Source organism: Oryzias melastigma, linkage group LG23, assembly GCF_002922805.2.
Source record: "Oryzias melastigma strain HK-1 linkage group LG23, ASM292280v2, whole genome shotgun sequence".
Classification (NCBI taxonomy): domain Eukaryota; kingdom Metazoa; phylum Chordata; class Actinopteri; order Beloniformes; family Adrianichthyidae; genus Oryzias; species Oryzias melastigma.
Window position 1 is genome coordinate 20,272,898 of NC_050534.1, and position 15,973 is coordinate 20,288,870.

The 15,973-nt window shown below is 40.7% G+C and overlaps 1 protein-coding gene across 13 annotated transcripts in view; it reads right to left on the reverse strand.

Moving 5' to 3' along the window:
- The window catches only part of celf2 (cugbp, Elav-like family member 2), a 253,216-nt gene that overhangs the window by 195,213 nt on the left and 42,030 nt on the right, over nucleotides 1–15,973 (reverse strand). For all 13 annotated transcript variants that reach the window (XM_024292722.2, XM_024292776.2, XM_024292732.2 and 10 more), the window contains exon 2: nucleotides 410–445. In XM_024292722.2, coding sequence (XP_024148490.1) covers nucleotides 410–445 — 36 coding nt within the window. The remainder of the gene's footprint in view (nucleotides 1–409; nucleotides 446–15,973) is intronic.

The window sequence follows — 15,973 nt, forward strand, 5'->3', positions numbered from 1 at the left end:
TCTGATTATTCATCTCCTCACTTCTGGTCGGACCGGAACCACGTCCAGATCTGCCGAGTCAGCAGACGGGCCGACCGTCAACCTTCAGGCTCAGATTCCGGTTTTCCTTCTGAACCTCCGAAAGGTTGGCCCCGCCCACCTCCCTGATGGTTTTCAGGAAAATCCATCCTGTTCTTGTTAGCCGTGTCTCCGATGAGGAATAGGTGCGGCTATTTTAAGGATTGGCCCTCATTTAAACTACCCCCCCCCTGCTTGATCTGGGCTCTGTAGCTGAAGGCTTTGGTTTAATGACCCGCCGCTCTCAGAGATCTGAGCGCCACACATCTCTTCTGTTCTGCACAGCAGCAGCGGCGGCGGCGGCGGCGGCGGTCGTCATCGTGAAGAAGAAGGAAAAGACGGTGCTCCGTACCTTTGTATCGCTCCAGAGAGGTCGCTGGCGTCCTGCCTGCAAGAAAAAGGAAACAGGAATGATTAGCAAAAATATGAATCCATCACGCCTCACTTTGGTAAATCTGTCTGCGGAAAAGTTTCTGGAATTTCAAAATGAAAACGTGACAATCAACCAATCAGGTTCATGATTCAACAGTAACAAAAAAAAGACTAAAAAGAGTTCAAGGAGAAAGAAAGCTCTGCACTATTTCAACAAAAACATCTGAACCGACATTTCAGAATAAAGCTTTAAAGTAACAGTCAAACACGGTGGTGGTAGTGTGGTGGTTTGGATGACTGAAAAGCTACGTTCTCACTAAGAGAAGCATCAAGTTTCTATGTTAAATCAATGTACAGACGCCATCTGAGGTCCTGGGGTGCGATTTGGCCGGCAGACGTGGTAAACGGGGACACAGTTTTGGACACGTGACGCTTTTAGAGACTCAATCAGGTAGGAAAAAAATCCAATATGGCTGCCCGATGCCAGGATTTTAGTCCTGAAATTCCATCCATTTCCTTGATCCACTGGGGCCGCGGGGTTGATGAGACTGTCCCCGGCTACTGATGGGGGATACACCCTGGACATCGCCAGCCAATCAGGCCCACTATGCTAGCTAGCATCCCGGTGGATGGGTCCGACAAGAGATGGTGAGTTCTGCTGCCCAGAATCTGACAGAACTAGGCAGGTCCGTCGCCCAGCGTATTGTAGAGCTTGTGAGGTCCACCCACAGTCTGACCTAGAGAGGTCCCCCGCCCAGAATCCAACAAGCTAACGAGGTCCATCACCCAGGGTACGGCAGAGCTAGCAAGGGCTGCCGCCTAGGGTATGGCAGAGGCAACAAGGTCCGCAGCCCAGGGTACAGCAGAGCTGGTGAGGGCCGCTGCCTAGAGTATAGCAGAGCTAGCTAGTTCTGCAACCAAAATTCGACAAAGCTAAGGAGGTCCACCGCCCAGAGTCTGGCAGAGCTAGCGAGGTCTGCCATCCAGAGTACGGCAGAGGCAACAAGGTCCGCAGCCCAGGGTACAGCAGAGCTGGTGAGGGCTGCTGCCTAGGCTATGGCAGATCTAGCTAGTTCTGCACCCAAATCCAACAATGCTAACAAGATCCACCGCCCAAGATACAGAAGCTTGCAAAAACCGCCACCCAGGGTACATCAGAGCTAGCAAGATCCCTTCCCCAGAGTCCAACAAAGCTAACAAGGTCCGTCACCCAGGGTATGGCAGAGCTAGCGAGGGCTGCCGCCTAGGGTATAGCAGAGCTAGCTACTTCTGCACCCAAATCCAACAAAGCTAACAAGGTCCGCCGCCCAAGATACAGCAGCGCTAGCAAGTGCTGCCACCTAGGGTATAGCAGAGCCAGCTACGTCTGCACCCAAAATTCGACAAAGCTAACAAGATCCACCACCCAGGGTCCAGCAGAGCTATAAAGACCCCTCCCCCAGAGTCCAACAAAGCTAACAAGGTCCACCACCCAGGGTCCAGCAGAGCTATAAACACCCCTCCCCCAGAGTCCAACAAAGCTAACGAGGTCCATCACCCAGGGTCTCGAAGTTGGTTGGCTGCCTGTAAACGGAGAGCCGCCACAAATGGCGCCATAGTGGGTGCGCTTGCTCCAGCTCTATGAGCTTAAGATGTTTCTTTTATTTATTAATAAAAATAACCTGCAGTTTTATTTATTCTCCTCTGGGGTTAAGGCTCAAACTGGGTAAAAGACGTCACGAGGGAAGAACACCGCACTGGGACAGACTCTGAATGATCTGCTGAACCAAGACAAGACGACATGCTCTCCAAAACATAGAAACCCAAGATACTCTCTCAACATCATCCATGTTTTCCATGATTTGGCTACAACTGAAGTCCAGAACAACGTTGGCGTTTGCTCCTCCCACACGGTTCAGTTGCTAATAGTTTGATTAGAACCGACTGAGTCCAAAAATAAAGCTAAACATTGGAAGAGGAATGACAGATGTAAACAATCGGGACCCAAACCGTCTTCAGACTTCCTGGACTTCCAGGATCATTAAGAGATAAAAGTTTGATTCCAGGAGTGTTTACAGAAACTGCGAGAGTTTGTACTTGACTTTAGAAGAGGAGGTTTTCCTGAAAACAGAAGCACACAGAACCGTCTACATATTAAATTGGTCCCGTTCGTCCTTGGGAACAGAACAGAAACGTGTTTGTTCCGTTGGGTTTTCTCCATAATTCCCCGCTGCTGCTTCTCTCTTCCTTTCCGTCGTTCTCCTTCCCCGTTTGTTTCATCCGCTCCTCTTCCACTGCATGTAAATAAATTGGTCCCCAGGCCCCGTCTTTGGACCGTGTTTGTGTGTGCTCGAGCCAGCGCCGCACAAAGAGACGCGCCCGGCCCTCCAGAGCTCCAAGCTGCAGCGAATTAGACGGCTTTGGTGTCGCGGAGGTAAATAAAATAATAAATGAGCGGGTTTGTCGCGGACGGGAGGAAGAGGTGGGAAGAGCAAGTGTGTTATGATGAAACGGCGAGAAAAAATAAAAAAAAACAGCGTCTGGCTCCTCCTCAACACGGCGGCCAATCACTGATATCATTTCTCTTTGCATTTCAAAGACGCACTCTTGTCTGTTTCATCTCCACAAAAACCACAGAAGGATGGTCCTGTTATCCGGCTGCACGCACCCGCCAGCCACCTCCGCTTCAGTCCATTTTCCCAGCGCCATGAATTATGAACGAAGGTAAATGGAACATCAAACACACTCTGCTTGCACTTAGAGGTGCACACACGGGCAACACAACTCCGGGAGAACACACAATTTCCCTACACTCACTTATTAACCGGCGTTTTACGGCGGGATGTTGCCGTTTCACTAATGAAACTTAATTGCAGCTGGTGGATGATGATACTAGAGGCGCCGGCGAGCAACTTTAAGGTCTTTCAGTTCATGAGTGATCGGTGAAAAATGTAAAAGATTACGAGGATCCGGGTCCAAACGGGTCCGGGAAGCAGCCTGAACGATCTGCGGCTTGTTTCTGAACGCCGCTCTGCTGTGTATTTGGTACACAGCGCTCATTAGCGAGGTTTGTTTTGGCGCCGCTGTTCCCAGGGTCGACCTGTCAGTCAAACGGCTCTGCCTCCGCCGCTTCGATGGGAATTCGGGAGATGAGTCGTGAGGGGAAGTGACAAAAGTTATTGGGGGGAAATGTTAATTATGATTCTTATTTCTCAGGAGAAAGTCGGTTCATAAAAGAAGAGGACACTCGAGGTCGAAATGACCAGAGAGGGACAGGAAGTGAACGTTTTGTTGAGTATAAAGCATCTCAGAAAGTTAAGAAAAGTCAATCTGGAAAGATAAAATGTAGAATTTAATGTTAATATGGTTTATTTATGAGAAAACAGTCAATAAACTGTTTTTCTAGCCCTGTTGTTTGTCTTTTCTCTGAAAATGATAGTTATAGACGAGTTGTATAACTTTAATTTTGTTAGCTGGTGGTGTAACAATTAAATTAAAAGTTTATGTTATCTTAACATTTTGCTGAATCCGAGAAACATTTGAATAAAATTAGTTTGATATAAGAAAAACTCTAAATATTAAATTTTTAAAAGGTTCCTAAAAGAGAAAACTAATAGTAAAACTCCAGTTTTAAATTCATACTAAATAGTACATGAGTTGAAATATTGTTAGAGCGGAAAACAATGCAACAAAATGAATATGAGAGAAATTATGGTGAAAATACTGTTATTTGTTGAATTTAAAGTCAGAAAACAGAAATATAACATCTTAAATGTTCAGAAATAGGTGAAAATTAAATAAAGTATCTGCTAACTAAAGATGAAATAATAATATATATCAATGTATTTTTTAAAAGTACTAAAAAAGTTAAGTAATATGTTTAAGGCCTTCTGGTAAAGTCCTAAAAGCAAAAAGAAGCTTTAAAAAAAAAAAAAAAAAAGTTAATTTCCTGTCGATGGAAATAAAAAAAATAAAAGGCAAAACAGTGGTTATTAAAGAAGCTAAACAACATCATCGCACCTGAAAAGTACAAAATCTGAAGTAAAAAAATAATCAACAGCACCAGAAAACAGTTTTTCATTTCAGTTCCTCGCTACACAACGACCACAAAAATGTTCGATTCCACGTCAACAGCAGAGCAGACGAGCCTCCACACATCACAATAACTCTGTGGTTTGATGTGGAAAACTGTAAAAATAAAAAAGTAAAGCTAAATCCTCAATAGTTTGATCAAACAAAAAAGAAAACAAACTGCTAATCGTAGCAAACGTTAGCTGCTAACATTAGCTAACAACAATCACAACTAAAAACTGAGGTTTAAGTCAAAACTTTGAACTTTAAATGATTCAAACTTTGTAAATAAAAAGAATAAATACATTTTAGTGATTTAATGAAGAGACAGAGACTAAGAATGAGTCAGGATTAAGAGGGGTGAGTGGATGTAGCATGCTAAAGCTAACGCTAGCATGATTTACTGCAACCAGAGGCTCCAAAAAAGTCTACAAACGTTTTTATCGTGGAAAGATTCAAACCTTGTATATATACTGACCAGATTTGAAGTTGTTTTAGCTTCTTTTAGTAAACTTTTCTTAAAATCTGATCATTTCTGATATTTAAAACGAGGATCTACAAATAAAAAAGTTAATTTTGAAATGAGTCAAAATCATTTAACTTCAAACTCTTAACAATAGAAAAAAACTTGATTTAAGACAAAAAAAATCAAATTTTATTGTAATTTTTGGTTCAATCTTAATCTTATAATAAAGTTTAGACTTTTATTGTCTTCATTTTGGAAACAAAAATGTGGATTTATATTCTAACAATTAATGCTACTTTTAGATTTTATGAGGGTTTAAGATGGACTAAGATTAACTAAGATTCTAATTTTGTTTATATTTTGCTTTTTAAATATAAGTTATTCCACTAATTACATACATTTTTATTCACTGTAACAACATAAACTACAATTATTAAGCATTGGCTTCAACATAGCGACAACAAAAACAGCTTTTGTGTAACTCTTTGTTTCAATAATTTAATAAACTGTGATTTTTGGATTCCTTAAGTAAAAAAATGATGCATGGATAAATAATTTTCCTACTTTCTAATGATTCTTTTTAGCTGACATTAGTGTTTTCATATTTTACGCAACATCTTTTTGTAGTGTGTCTCTCAATTAGTTTATAAGCCAAAAAATGAATTGAAACAAAGTAAAAAAGATCTTTATTTCAAGAAAATAATATTGCATTATTTTACTTAAATTATTATTATTATTGCAATTATTTTAGTATGAAAAACACATCTTTGTGATTAGAATTTTTTTATTCAATAAGAAGTCTTAATAAGACTTTTTTTTTTACCCCATTGGAATTTTTTTTATTTTATTCTAAATTTTTTGGCTTATTTATACCAGCCTTGTTTTTACAGTGTACTTCCAGGAGACCAATTTTGATCAGTTTTTACTGAAGTCGTCGTCTTTTAGTGTTTTTCAGCTTTTTCATAACAATTTTAAAAAAAAATCAATCCACTGTCAATCATTTATAAATTGATTTCCGTTCACTCCTTTTCTTGAACGCCTCACTTTATGTTTGAATTATTGAACTCAGAGTTAAGCAAGAAAACATATATTTACTGAAAAATGGTCAAAAAGGAAAATGTCTTCAATGAAAACTAAACATTGGAAAAGAATCCGTCTGAAGTGCATTAAGACTAATAAAAGAAGAATCTTTTTCCTCCTTTGGAAGTGAAATCAACAAGCTGTCATAAGATAAAATTTGGTGAAATAATAAAAAGGAAATGTCAGCTTACAGCTTGAAAAGCTTTTTCTGGCTTCTTAATTACTGCAGGAACATTATGGCTGCTCCAGTGACTCTTAACCTTTTAGCATCTTCCATTACACCGACTGAATCAGACAAGAAGCTCCCAAGCTGGTCAGCTATAGAACCACTTAAAACATAAATGAGTCCCTCCGGGGAGTTGGCCGTGATTTAGCAGAGAACAAAAACCAGGCTTTCTGCTCAGATTTGAGGAGTATCAATGACCGCGCCGACGGTCCAGCCGTGGAGATTCGCCTCCGAACGGATCGCTGGGATGGAAACAGATGGGAAAACAGCATCCAGGTGGAAACCAGCCAGACTTATGTGTAGTGACAGACAGATTTTTTCTCTTTTGGCGGCGCGTGTGAACCCACGCACAGCCTCCTGCAGGCCTCACGCGACAGCGGGCCTGGCAGAGACGCAAAGCGAAGCTGAAGCGCGAGGGGCACCACGGGCGCCGGTGCCAGCGCCGATGCAAAGGCGGAGCAGGTGGCTGGAGCCGGAGAGGACCGCCGGCATATTTGAGACATTGTGATTAACAGAAGATCTGACACCGGGACACGCAGGAACACACACTGTCCATTTGTGCGACGTGAGGGGGGACACTACCAGCCAGCTGCCATGGCGCCGCTGAGCAACACAGAGACAGTGGCGAGCTGGAAATGGTTCCTCTCCACCAGTGACTCTATATAAAAACTGGACTAAGTGACTCCTCCCACTGGCGTCCCAAACAGGAAGTACACGCTGGCTCCAATGAGCCAAAATTCATTGTGCAGTATTTGATTTTTTTCACAATATTTTTCTTAAGTTATAAACTGACCAATCAGAAGTCTCAGTAAAAGTGGGCGGTCTCACATCAAACAAGTCCTTCACTACTCACTATAAAGTGGATTCACCACCATATTCACCACAGTGCCCACGGAGGTCTACGGCGACCCGGTAACTTTTCTCTCAAAGTTGACATCAGTCATTAGTTCCCCAGATACATTTTGAGGTTCAATCGAGTGACCAGTGTGGATGGCGCCATTACAAAATCCAGCGGCCAACAGGTGGCAGCAGGTGGAACCACCAACCAGCAGCAGCTCCGACTGATTGGACGATGGTTAAATCTCTCCAGTTGGTGGGCGTCCATATCTAGTGCCACGAGCTACCAGCCGTCCAGTAGGGCTTGGTATGTAAGAAGCAGACCGTGCGACGAGTTGGGGACACCCAAGACGTCCAAAAACGACGCAGAGGGGTCCTTAACCAAACGTCAATATAGGGCGAGTTGGGATGAGAATGTGTTGCTCATGAACACGTCAACAATTTTAAAAAAATCAGGTGGTGGCGTAAAATCTTCCTGTCATTGCCTCTCCATCGTGTGGTTGCATTTGTGACCATAGACCAATTCGTCTTCTATCGGTGATGTCATACACCGTGAGTATACAGAGGTCCCCACTCTAAAGAGTGGATGAAGAAAAACGAAAACTATGCTTTTGTGATGTTAGAGAAAGACGTTGCTAAGCAACAAGACTCACGTTTGGCAGTGTCAAAATGAAATATTTCTTTTATTCTGCTTCCTGATTGGCTGTAGGCCTTGTCAATCAATCTCCACTGTATCGTATCTTCTGTGTTCACTTTGACAAAACTACATGAATGTATGATCGCCATCAGATTGTTGTTTTTACTTTTTAATCTTGGACTTCTTGGTTTTCAGTATGAAAATCTTCGTGTCTGTCTGAGAAAATAAAACATTATCACTTCCAATATTACATCTTTTGGAGTTTATTTTGTTTTTTTTTTCTCCCTCAAAGCTACCAGTGGATTGATGAGACCTTAGACCCGGAATAGGTAGACTTTTCTGACTCTTTCGACTACTTTGTGTGGGTTTTTTAGACATCGAAAGGGTTATATATTTGTTATTTTCCCAGTAACAGCGGTTGTCCTTTAGCGGTCGTTTCCTCTAATGACCACTAGAGCTGTAAAGTCTCTATGCTACTTTACAATACTTTACAACTGTGAACTGTCTATGTTACTTTAAACTACTTTACTACTGTAAAGTGTCAATAGTACAATACTTTAGTACTGCAAATTGTCTGTGTAACGTTATTGTACGTTACTATTTTGAGTGATTTAAATTTAGAATGCTTTATTACTGTAAAGTCCCTGCGTTACTTTACAATACTTTACGATTGTAAAGTGCCTGTTACTTTACTCTTTTTAAGTGATTTTTTTAACTTTACAATACTTTACTACTGTTACGTATTTATGTTACTTTAAAATACTTTACTACTATAAAATGTCTATGTTACTTTACGTTACGTTACTATTTAAGTGATTATTTAAGTTTGCAATCCTTTACTATTGTAAAGTATCGTAAACTTAAATAATACTTTACAATACTTAACTACTTTCTGTAAAGAAATAACCACTAGAGGGCACTACATCCAAAGTATTTGCTACTAAAAGTGGCAGAAGTGTCATCCATAAAAACTGTGAAATAGAATCTGATTGTTTTCCTCTTTAAACTAATATTTTCCTTTTACAGATCAAAAGATGAGTATTCTTGTATTTCTTTATTTCGTTTTTTAGGTAAACTTGGCTTGGCGGATTTGTTTGGAAACATCAGACTTTTCTCCCAAAAGTGCGACTTATACTCCAGAACGACTTCTATACGGTTTTCTTCTTCTTGATTAAACATGTTTTGTTCTTGCGACTTCTACTCCGATACAATTTATATTCCTGAAAATACCGTATTATATTTTCCTCCAGATTAAACTATTTAATCTGGCCCTCCTACGGCCCAGTGGCCACATTCGGCCCCAGGGCCGTAGTTTGCCCACCTTAGAAGAACATTCTGCAATCAGATTTGAAGTTGCTGACATCGTGGTGATAACATGGGTTTATTTTGCCCCTACGGTTATAGTGTTGTTCAGAAAAGCGGGTTTTCTTCCGACACAAATCCATTTGCCGGTTGTTTTCCTCTCGGCAGCTCATTTGTGACGCTCTGACACTTCCTGTTTTCTCTCCTTCTCACCTGCACGCTCCTCACCACCCGGACCAATCAAGCCGACACACATCCTTCAGCGCCCATAAACGCATTCCTGCACTTCGTCGCAGGTGTGTGAAACAGGCTGTGACAAACTGGTGGCGGTCTTCAGATGATGCAGGCGGCTGGCCCGCCTCCAGATGGACTCGAACTCCCGAGCACTCGAAGGCGACAGAGGGGACCGCTGACAAGCTGTCGTTCCATGAATCACTCTCTGACGCCGAAGTCGCACAAAGACGTAAGTCTGAGTGACGACGCCAGACGGATTCTCAACATTCTCCGAAACGGCGCTCTGAGGATTTAAGGTGGCGCTAAAACGCCCTCATCCCGCTCCTGCTGTCCATCTGCATCCTCAGTAAGCTCCTCAAACAGAATGTTCTGCTGTGAGTCAGCCCATCAGGCTCAAACATCTGCCGGGTTTGAGAGGAAATGTTGGACTCTGACTGAGGAGCCTCCGCAGAGACTTGTATAGATATTTAATGGCAGCATTTAATTATGCAAAAGCTGTCAGGAGAGGAAAGTGATGCAAGCTGACCTCCGAACGGGAGGAAACCAAAACCACGTCTGAGTCTTCAGCATCTTCTGAGCCTGAGCTGAGGAGGGTTTAAAAATAGCTTTAAATAACAATCGTGGAGGAATAGCCTAGCAAGAATAGCAGCTTTGTGCCGATATACAACACTTTACAGTAGAGAAGTGTCGACAAAAGCAACATCAAAGACACCGTTGTGTTGAAGCCGCGTTTTATCAATATGTAACACTTTGCCATATTTGTATAAACACTTTACAGTAGTAAAGTTTACTACTGTAAAGTCGTTATTTTGAATGAAAAGCAGCTTTGAGTCAGTATGGAAGTTTTTGACGTGGAGAAAAGCAGCAATGTGTCGATTTGTAACACTTTGTGTAAATTGTTTAAACACTCTCCTCTAGTAAAGTTTACAAGTTTACATAATCAGTGTAAACTAACTGATTCTGGTGTGAAGAAAAGGAGCTTTGTGCTAAAATCCACGACTATGTTATTTGGGTAAAAACATTTACAGTGTTTATATAAATAGCATAAACCAAATGATTCTGAAAGAAGCGGGAATGCACCAATAAATAAACATGTACGTAAATTACAGAATACTTTACTAATTTAAAGTGTTCATTTAATTGTTTTTCTACTTTCGGACTGTAACAAATGTATATAACTTTACAGTACTTACTACTGTAAGATGTCTTGTAAGTTTACAGTACTGTACTACAGTGGAGTATTTTGTAACTTTACAATTGTTGACCACTGTAAAGTGTTTACATAACTTTAAAGTACGTTGCTACTGTTAGATGGTTTTGTAAGTTAACAGAACTTTATAGAACTTCAGAATTATTAACTACTGTAAAGTGTTTTTGTAACCTTACAGTACTTTGCTACTGTAAATTATTTATGTAACTTTTAAATTGTTAACTACTGTAAAGTGTTTGTGTAACTTTAAGGTATTTTCACTACTGTAAAGTGTTTAGGAACTTCACAGCACTTCACTACTATAAGTATTTTTGTAACTTTACAATTCGTAACCACTGTAAAGTGTTTATTTAACTTTAGAGTACTTTACTACTGTAAAGTGTTTTCATTACTTTACAATACTTTGCTACTGTAAAGTATTTATTTAACTTTTAAATTGTTAACTACTGTAAAGTCTTTGTGTAACTTTAAGGTATTTTCACTACTGTAAAGTGTTTAGGAACTTTACGGCACTTCACTACTATAAAGTGTTTTTGTAACTTTACAATTCGTAACCACTGTAAAGTGTTTATGTAACTTTAGAGTACTTTACTACTGTAAAGTTTTTTCATAACTTTACAGTACTTAACTACTGTAAAGTATTTATGTGACTTTTAAACTGTTAACTATTGTAAAGTGTTTATGTAACTTTAAGGCATTTTCACTACTGTAAAGTGTTTAGGAACTTCACAGCACTTCACTACTGTAAGTATTTTTGTAACTTTACAATTCGTAACCACTGTAAAGTGTTTATGTAACTTTAGAGTACTTTACTACTGTAAAGTGTTTTCATTACTTTACAATACTCTGTTACCGTAAAGTATTTATTTAACTTTTAAATTGTTAACTACTGTAAAGTGTTTGTGTAACTTTAAGGTATTTTCACTACTGTAAAGTGTTTAGGAACTTCACGGCACTTCACTACTATAAAGTATTTTTGTAACTTTACAATTCGTAACCACTGTAAAGTGTTTATGTAACTTTAGAGTACTTTACTACTGTAAAGTGTTTTCATAACTTTACAGTACTTTGCTACTGCAAATTATTTATGTGACTTTTAAACTGTTAACTACTGTAAAGTGTTTATGTAACGTTACAGTACTTTACTTCTTTAAAGTATTGTATTTTTTGTTCTGTATTTTAATAAAGTTTGAGACTTCAGTACCAATTTTTTGCAATTTTTGTTGCTGATTAGAGACGAAACTATCATTTAAAACTTTCCACCTTAAATATTTTAAAAGTTTTATAAAAGTGACGCCTGATGTTAAATCAAAGTTGAGTTTAGCCCAAGGGTCAGTTCTTTTTTTTATTTATCGGTGACAAAAGTTTACACTCCTAAAACCAGACTTTCTCCTGACTCAGAGGAATAAAGACTCAGAAACTAAAGTCAGTCCGGTTCAGACTCTGTTGCTGCAGCAGCTGCTGGACCTCCACCAGGCTGAAGGGACGTTTTCTCCGGTTCAAAGACCGTTTGGTTTTCGGTGTGAAACTCCGCACGCGTGCACGCACAGACGCTTTACGGCTCTTCAAATGCACCGCCGACCCCGGCAGGAAGCAGCCATCCGACCGGAGAGCGCGGAGGTAAAGCGTGCACGTGTGAGGCGTGCTCATGCATGTACGCCTGACATATTGAGGACATTTGAATGCAGTGAGAGTAACGACCTGTGTGGTAACGGGTGGGGGTGGGGCCTCACTGACGCAGTCGGAGGCGTTCTGCACGTGCACACGCGTGTGCACTTAAAATCAGTCGGGGAGACCCCCCTCTCCCCCCCAAAGCCTCCTATTCTGTGTCCCCATACGAGATCAGCTCCATTAGCCCAGACCTCCTCACACATGCAGATGAGGCCGGCGTGATGGCGGCACACGTCACGCATTACTGATGCGGCCCTCGCCGACCCGTCACGCCTCACAGCAGAATAAACGCTGCGTTTGAGGCGCCGGCGAGGGGGGGGCATGTGTGTTACAACAGCGGTTAAATTAAGATGCATTAGGGTGTTGATTGGAGCGTCAGGCGGTGCGAAGAGAACACGGATGAGGAGAATGGCGAGAAGGAACATCGACACTTTCATTAACCAGGAAATACAAATATGGGAGTCTGCTCTCCTGTCGAACCAAAAGGGACTTTTTCCTTTCAAGTGCTTTTGGACTGCATTTGTGGCAGTTTAGTCTTCTAAATGTTGGTGTTTGCTTTGGCTCTCCATCACCACGGCCTGATTACTCATGCATTTACAGCTCATGGAAAGCAGTTAGAGTCAACGTTAATTAAGCGCTTCCACTAATAATAAGCCCTCGAAAGAAGAGAATCCCTAAATTAACACCCGAGGCAGATTTCTAGGCAAAAATCAGTCATTGGAGCTCAGCTTTTATGTCTGTATTTAACTTTAAAACAACCAAGAGTTTGAACCACATCCACCTGGACAGGTGCTGCAGGTTTCTGGGGTGTATAGCCCTGTGGAGGGTGGTGGAGACAGGCATCTTAAGCTAAGTGTTTCAGTGTCTACCATACAGTATGTAGAGAGACCCCCCCCCATGTTCCAAACAGGAAGTGGTCCCAGAAAGCCAAATTCCCATAGACTTCAATGGAAAAATAAACAGCTATTATTTAATTGGTCCATTTGTCATTTTAACATATTCTTGCTAAACCAAATGTATTTTTCGTGAGATATTTTATTTATTGCACGATGCCTCAGTAGAAGCATGTGGTGCCCGCTGGACCCCACCTTGACAGATTCTCCTGTACCCGCTTTCAGTGGAAGTGGTGTGGCTTTCCGATAACTCACTCCTGATTGGCTGGAGTGGTTGCCATAGAAATGAGAATTCAGACAGACTTGGATCAGTCACTGCTTACTAAGTCCATACGGCGTAAAAACAGCGACTGAATTGACTTCATTTCATTGGAACTTGAGGTAAGGCCTTTTCTATTGGTGACGTCACAGCCTTGCTTTGTCCATCTTTATATATATATACAGTATATGTCAATTGTGTCAATGTAAATGTGCAGAGCAGGCGTCCATGTATAAAACTCTTTCATTTATCTGTAGCTACACACGTTTTTACAACCAGGCTCCACATCCAAACAGCTAAATCAGGTCAAACTTTGACCAATGAGAGACTTGGATTTGGTCGTGATGCATCAACACATTCTCATTCCTAAGTCGTCACATATGGACATTTGGTTAAGGACCCCTCTGTCACTTTTTGGGTGTCCCCAACTCGTCACTTTTTGTTCTTAAATTTAAGGGTCCACAACCCTTGGGACACGATACCGGATGTGCACCGTTCCTTTGGAGGCGTCCAGTCCCGGTACCCTAACCCAGTACAGAAACCATAACCCTAACCCGGTTCACGTCCCGGTACCACGTCCAGTACTGTGTCCAGTACCGGACGGAGTACTGGGCACGAACCAGGCCCGGACGCGGTATAGGATGTGAACCGGGTAAGGGTTAGGGTACCAGTACTGAGTTAAGGACCAGTTCCAGTTTGTGGCTAGAAGATTGGGGACCCGTGACTTAATGGGAACATCCAGTACGTTGAAAAACGTAAAAAATTGTTGCGGAAGTGGCCTTTAACCAAAGGTCAATATGTGACGACTGTGTTGTCGATTCTCGGTTCCAACGGTTTGAAAAGGAAAGAAAAATGAGGAGAAATTAGTAATCGCGGTTCGTGCCCGGCTGGAATTCTATGATACCAAGTCTTTTGTGTATCGGAATAGAGCTTTGGGTAAGATTCCTCATATTTACACCAACATTTTGCCTTTTCCACCTGTAGGTGGCGCACATGTGGTGATAGAAAAAGAGGAAGAAGCCCCTCCCTGCTAGGTGTATGTGAACACTAAATTTCCATTCAAGGATGCACGTTTGGTGCGAAAGCACTTCGAGTGTGAAGGTAGCTCCCAGGGGTGCACAGGTGTGTCTTGCAGTTCCCTTGAGGCACAGATAACCACCATCGGGGACGGGATAGAACAGAACGCACCATTGTCGTTCATGTGGTGCGTCTCGAAGTATCCAAAAGGATAACAGAAGTCGCTCAGACTTTTGAAGAACAAGGGTTACTGTTGCACGGTGTCCTTACGCCACTGGTAGTCTCAGCTAATATTTCAGCTACATGCTAGCTGTTTTGGCTAATTTTTTTTTTGGAGATGGGCTAATATTTACATGCTAGCTTTTTTGGCTAACTTAGTGTTTCTTCAGTTTTGTAGGCTATTTTGAAGTTTAGCTATTTTTACAGCTACATGCTAATATGTTAGCTGTTTTTGCTAATTTAGATTTTTTGAGCTGTTTCAGAGTTTGGCTAATATTCCAGGTACATGCTAGCTGTTTTGGCTAATTTAGGGTTGTTTTTTAGTTTTTTAGGCTGTTTTGGAAATGGGCTAATATTTACATGCTAGCTTTTTTTGGCTAACTTAGTGTTTCTTCAGTTTTTTAGGCTATTTTGAAGTTTAACTATTTTTACAGCTACATGCTAACATGTTAGCTGTTTTTGCTAATTTATAATTTTTGAGCTGTTTCAGAGTTTAGCTAATATTTCAGGTACATGCTAGCTGTTTTGGCTAATTTAGGGTTATTGTTTTTTTTTTTTTAGGCTGTTTTGGAGATGGGCTAATATTTACATGCTAGCTTTTTTTTGGCTAATTTAATGGGGTTTTTTTCAGTTTTTTAGGTGATTTTGAAGTTTAGCTATTTTTACAGCTACATGCTAATATGTTAGCTGTTTTAGCCAATTTAGATTTTTTGAGCTGTTCCAGATTTTAGCTAGTATTTCAGCTACATGCTAGCTGTTTTGGCTAATTTAGGGTTGTTGTTTTTTTTATTTATTTTTTTTTAGGCTGTTTTGGGGATGGGCTAATATTTGCATGCTTGCTTTTTTGGCTAATTTTGTTTTTTTTTCAGTTTTTTAGGCTATTTTGAAGTTTAGCTATTTTTACAGCTACATACTAACTGTTTTGGCTAACGTAGGCTTTTTTCTTTTTCTGTTTTCATTTTTTTGGGATAATTTGGAATTTAGCCAATATTTTAGCTGGCTATTAGCTTCAGCGCTTTCAGCTATCAATTTCAGCTTACAGCATTCACACTAGCATTAATGCTCTATATCTAGTTCATAATTGTGTTAAAAAGTTACAGTTTTGAAGTTTTAAAAATGTAGTTTTTGTGTGTTCAGTAAAAGTTTATTCTGTTCGTGACCTAATGTGTGTTTTGCCCTCTTGTCTGATTGAGTTTGACACCTATTCCCCCGATGTCAGGAGAAATAGTTACATCTGAAGCTGATTAATATCACTGTAGTCGCATTACAAATCTTCTGTTATCTGTCTGTGGATGACCAATACTGAGTAACAGCTCAGGAATCAAAAGGAATGTGCGTATTAGACCTACAGTACACACATTTATGCAGTTCTTGAACCAACAGAAGAATGACTGCTGGTGTTAAAGTACTTATGAATAAAATTGGAGCGCCTGAAGCAGTACA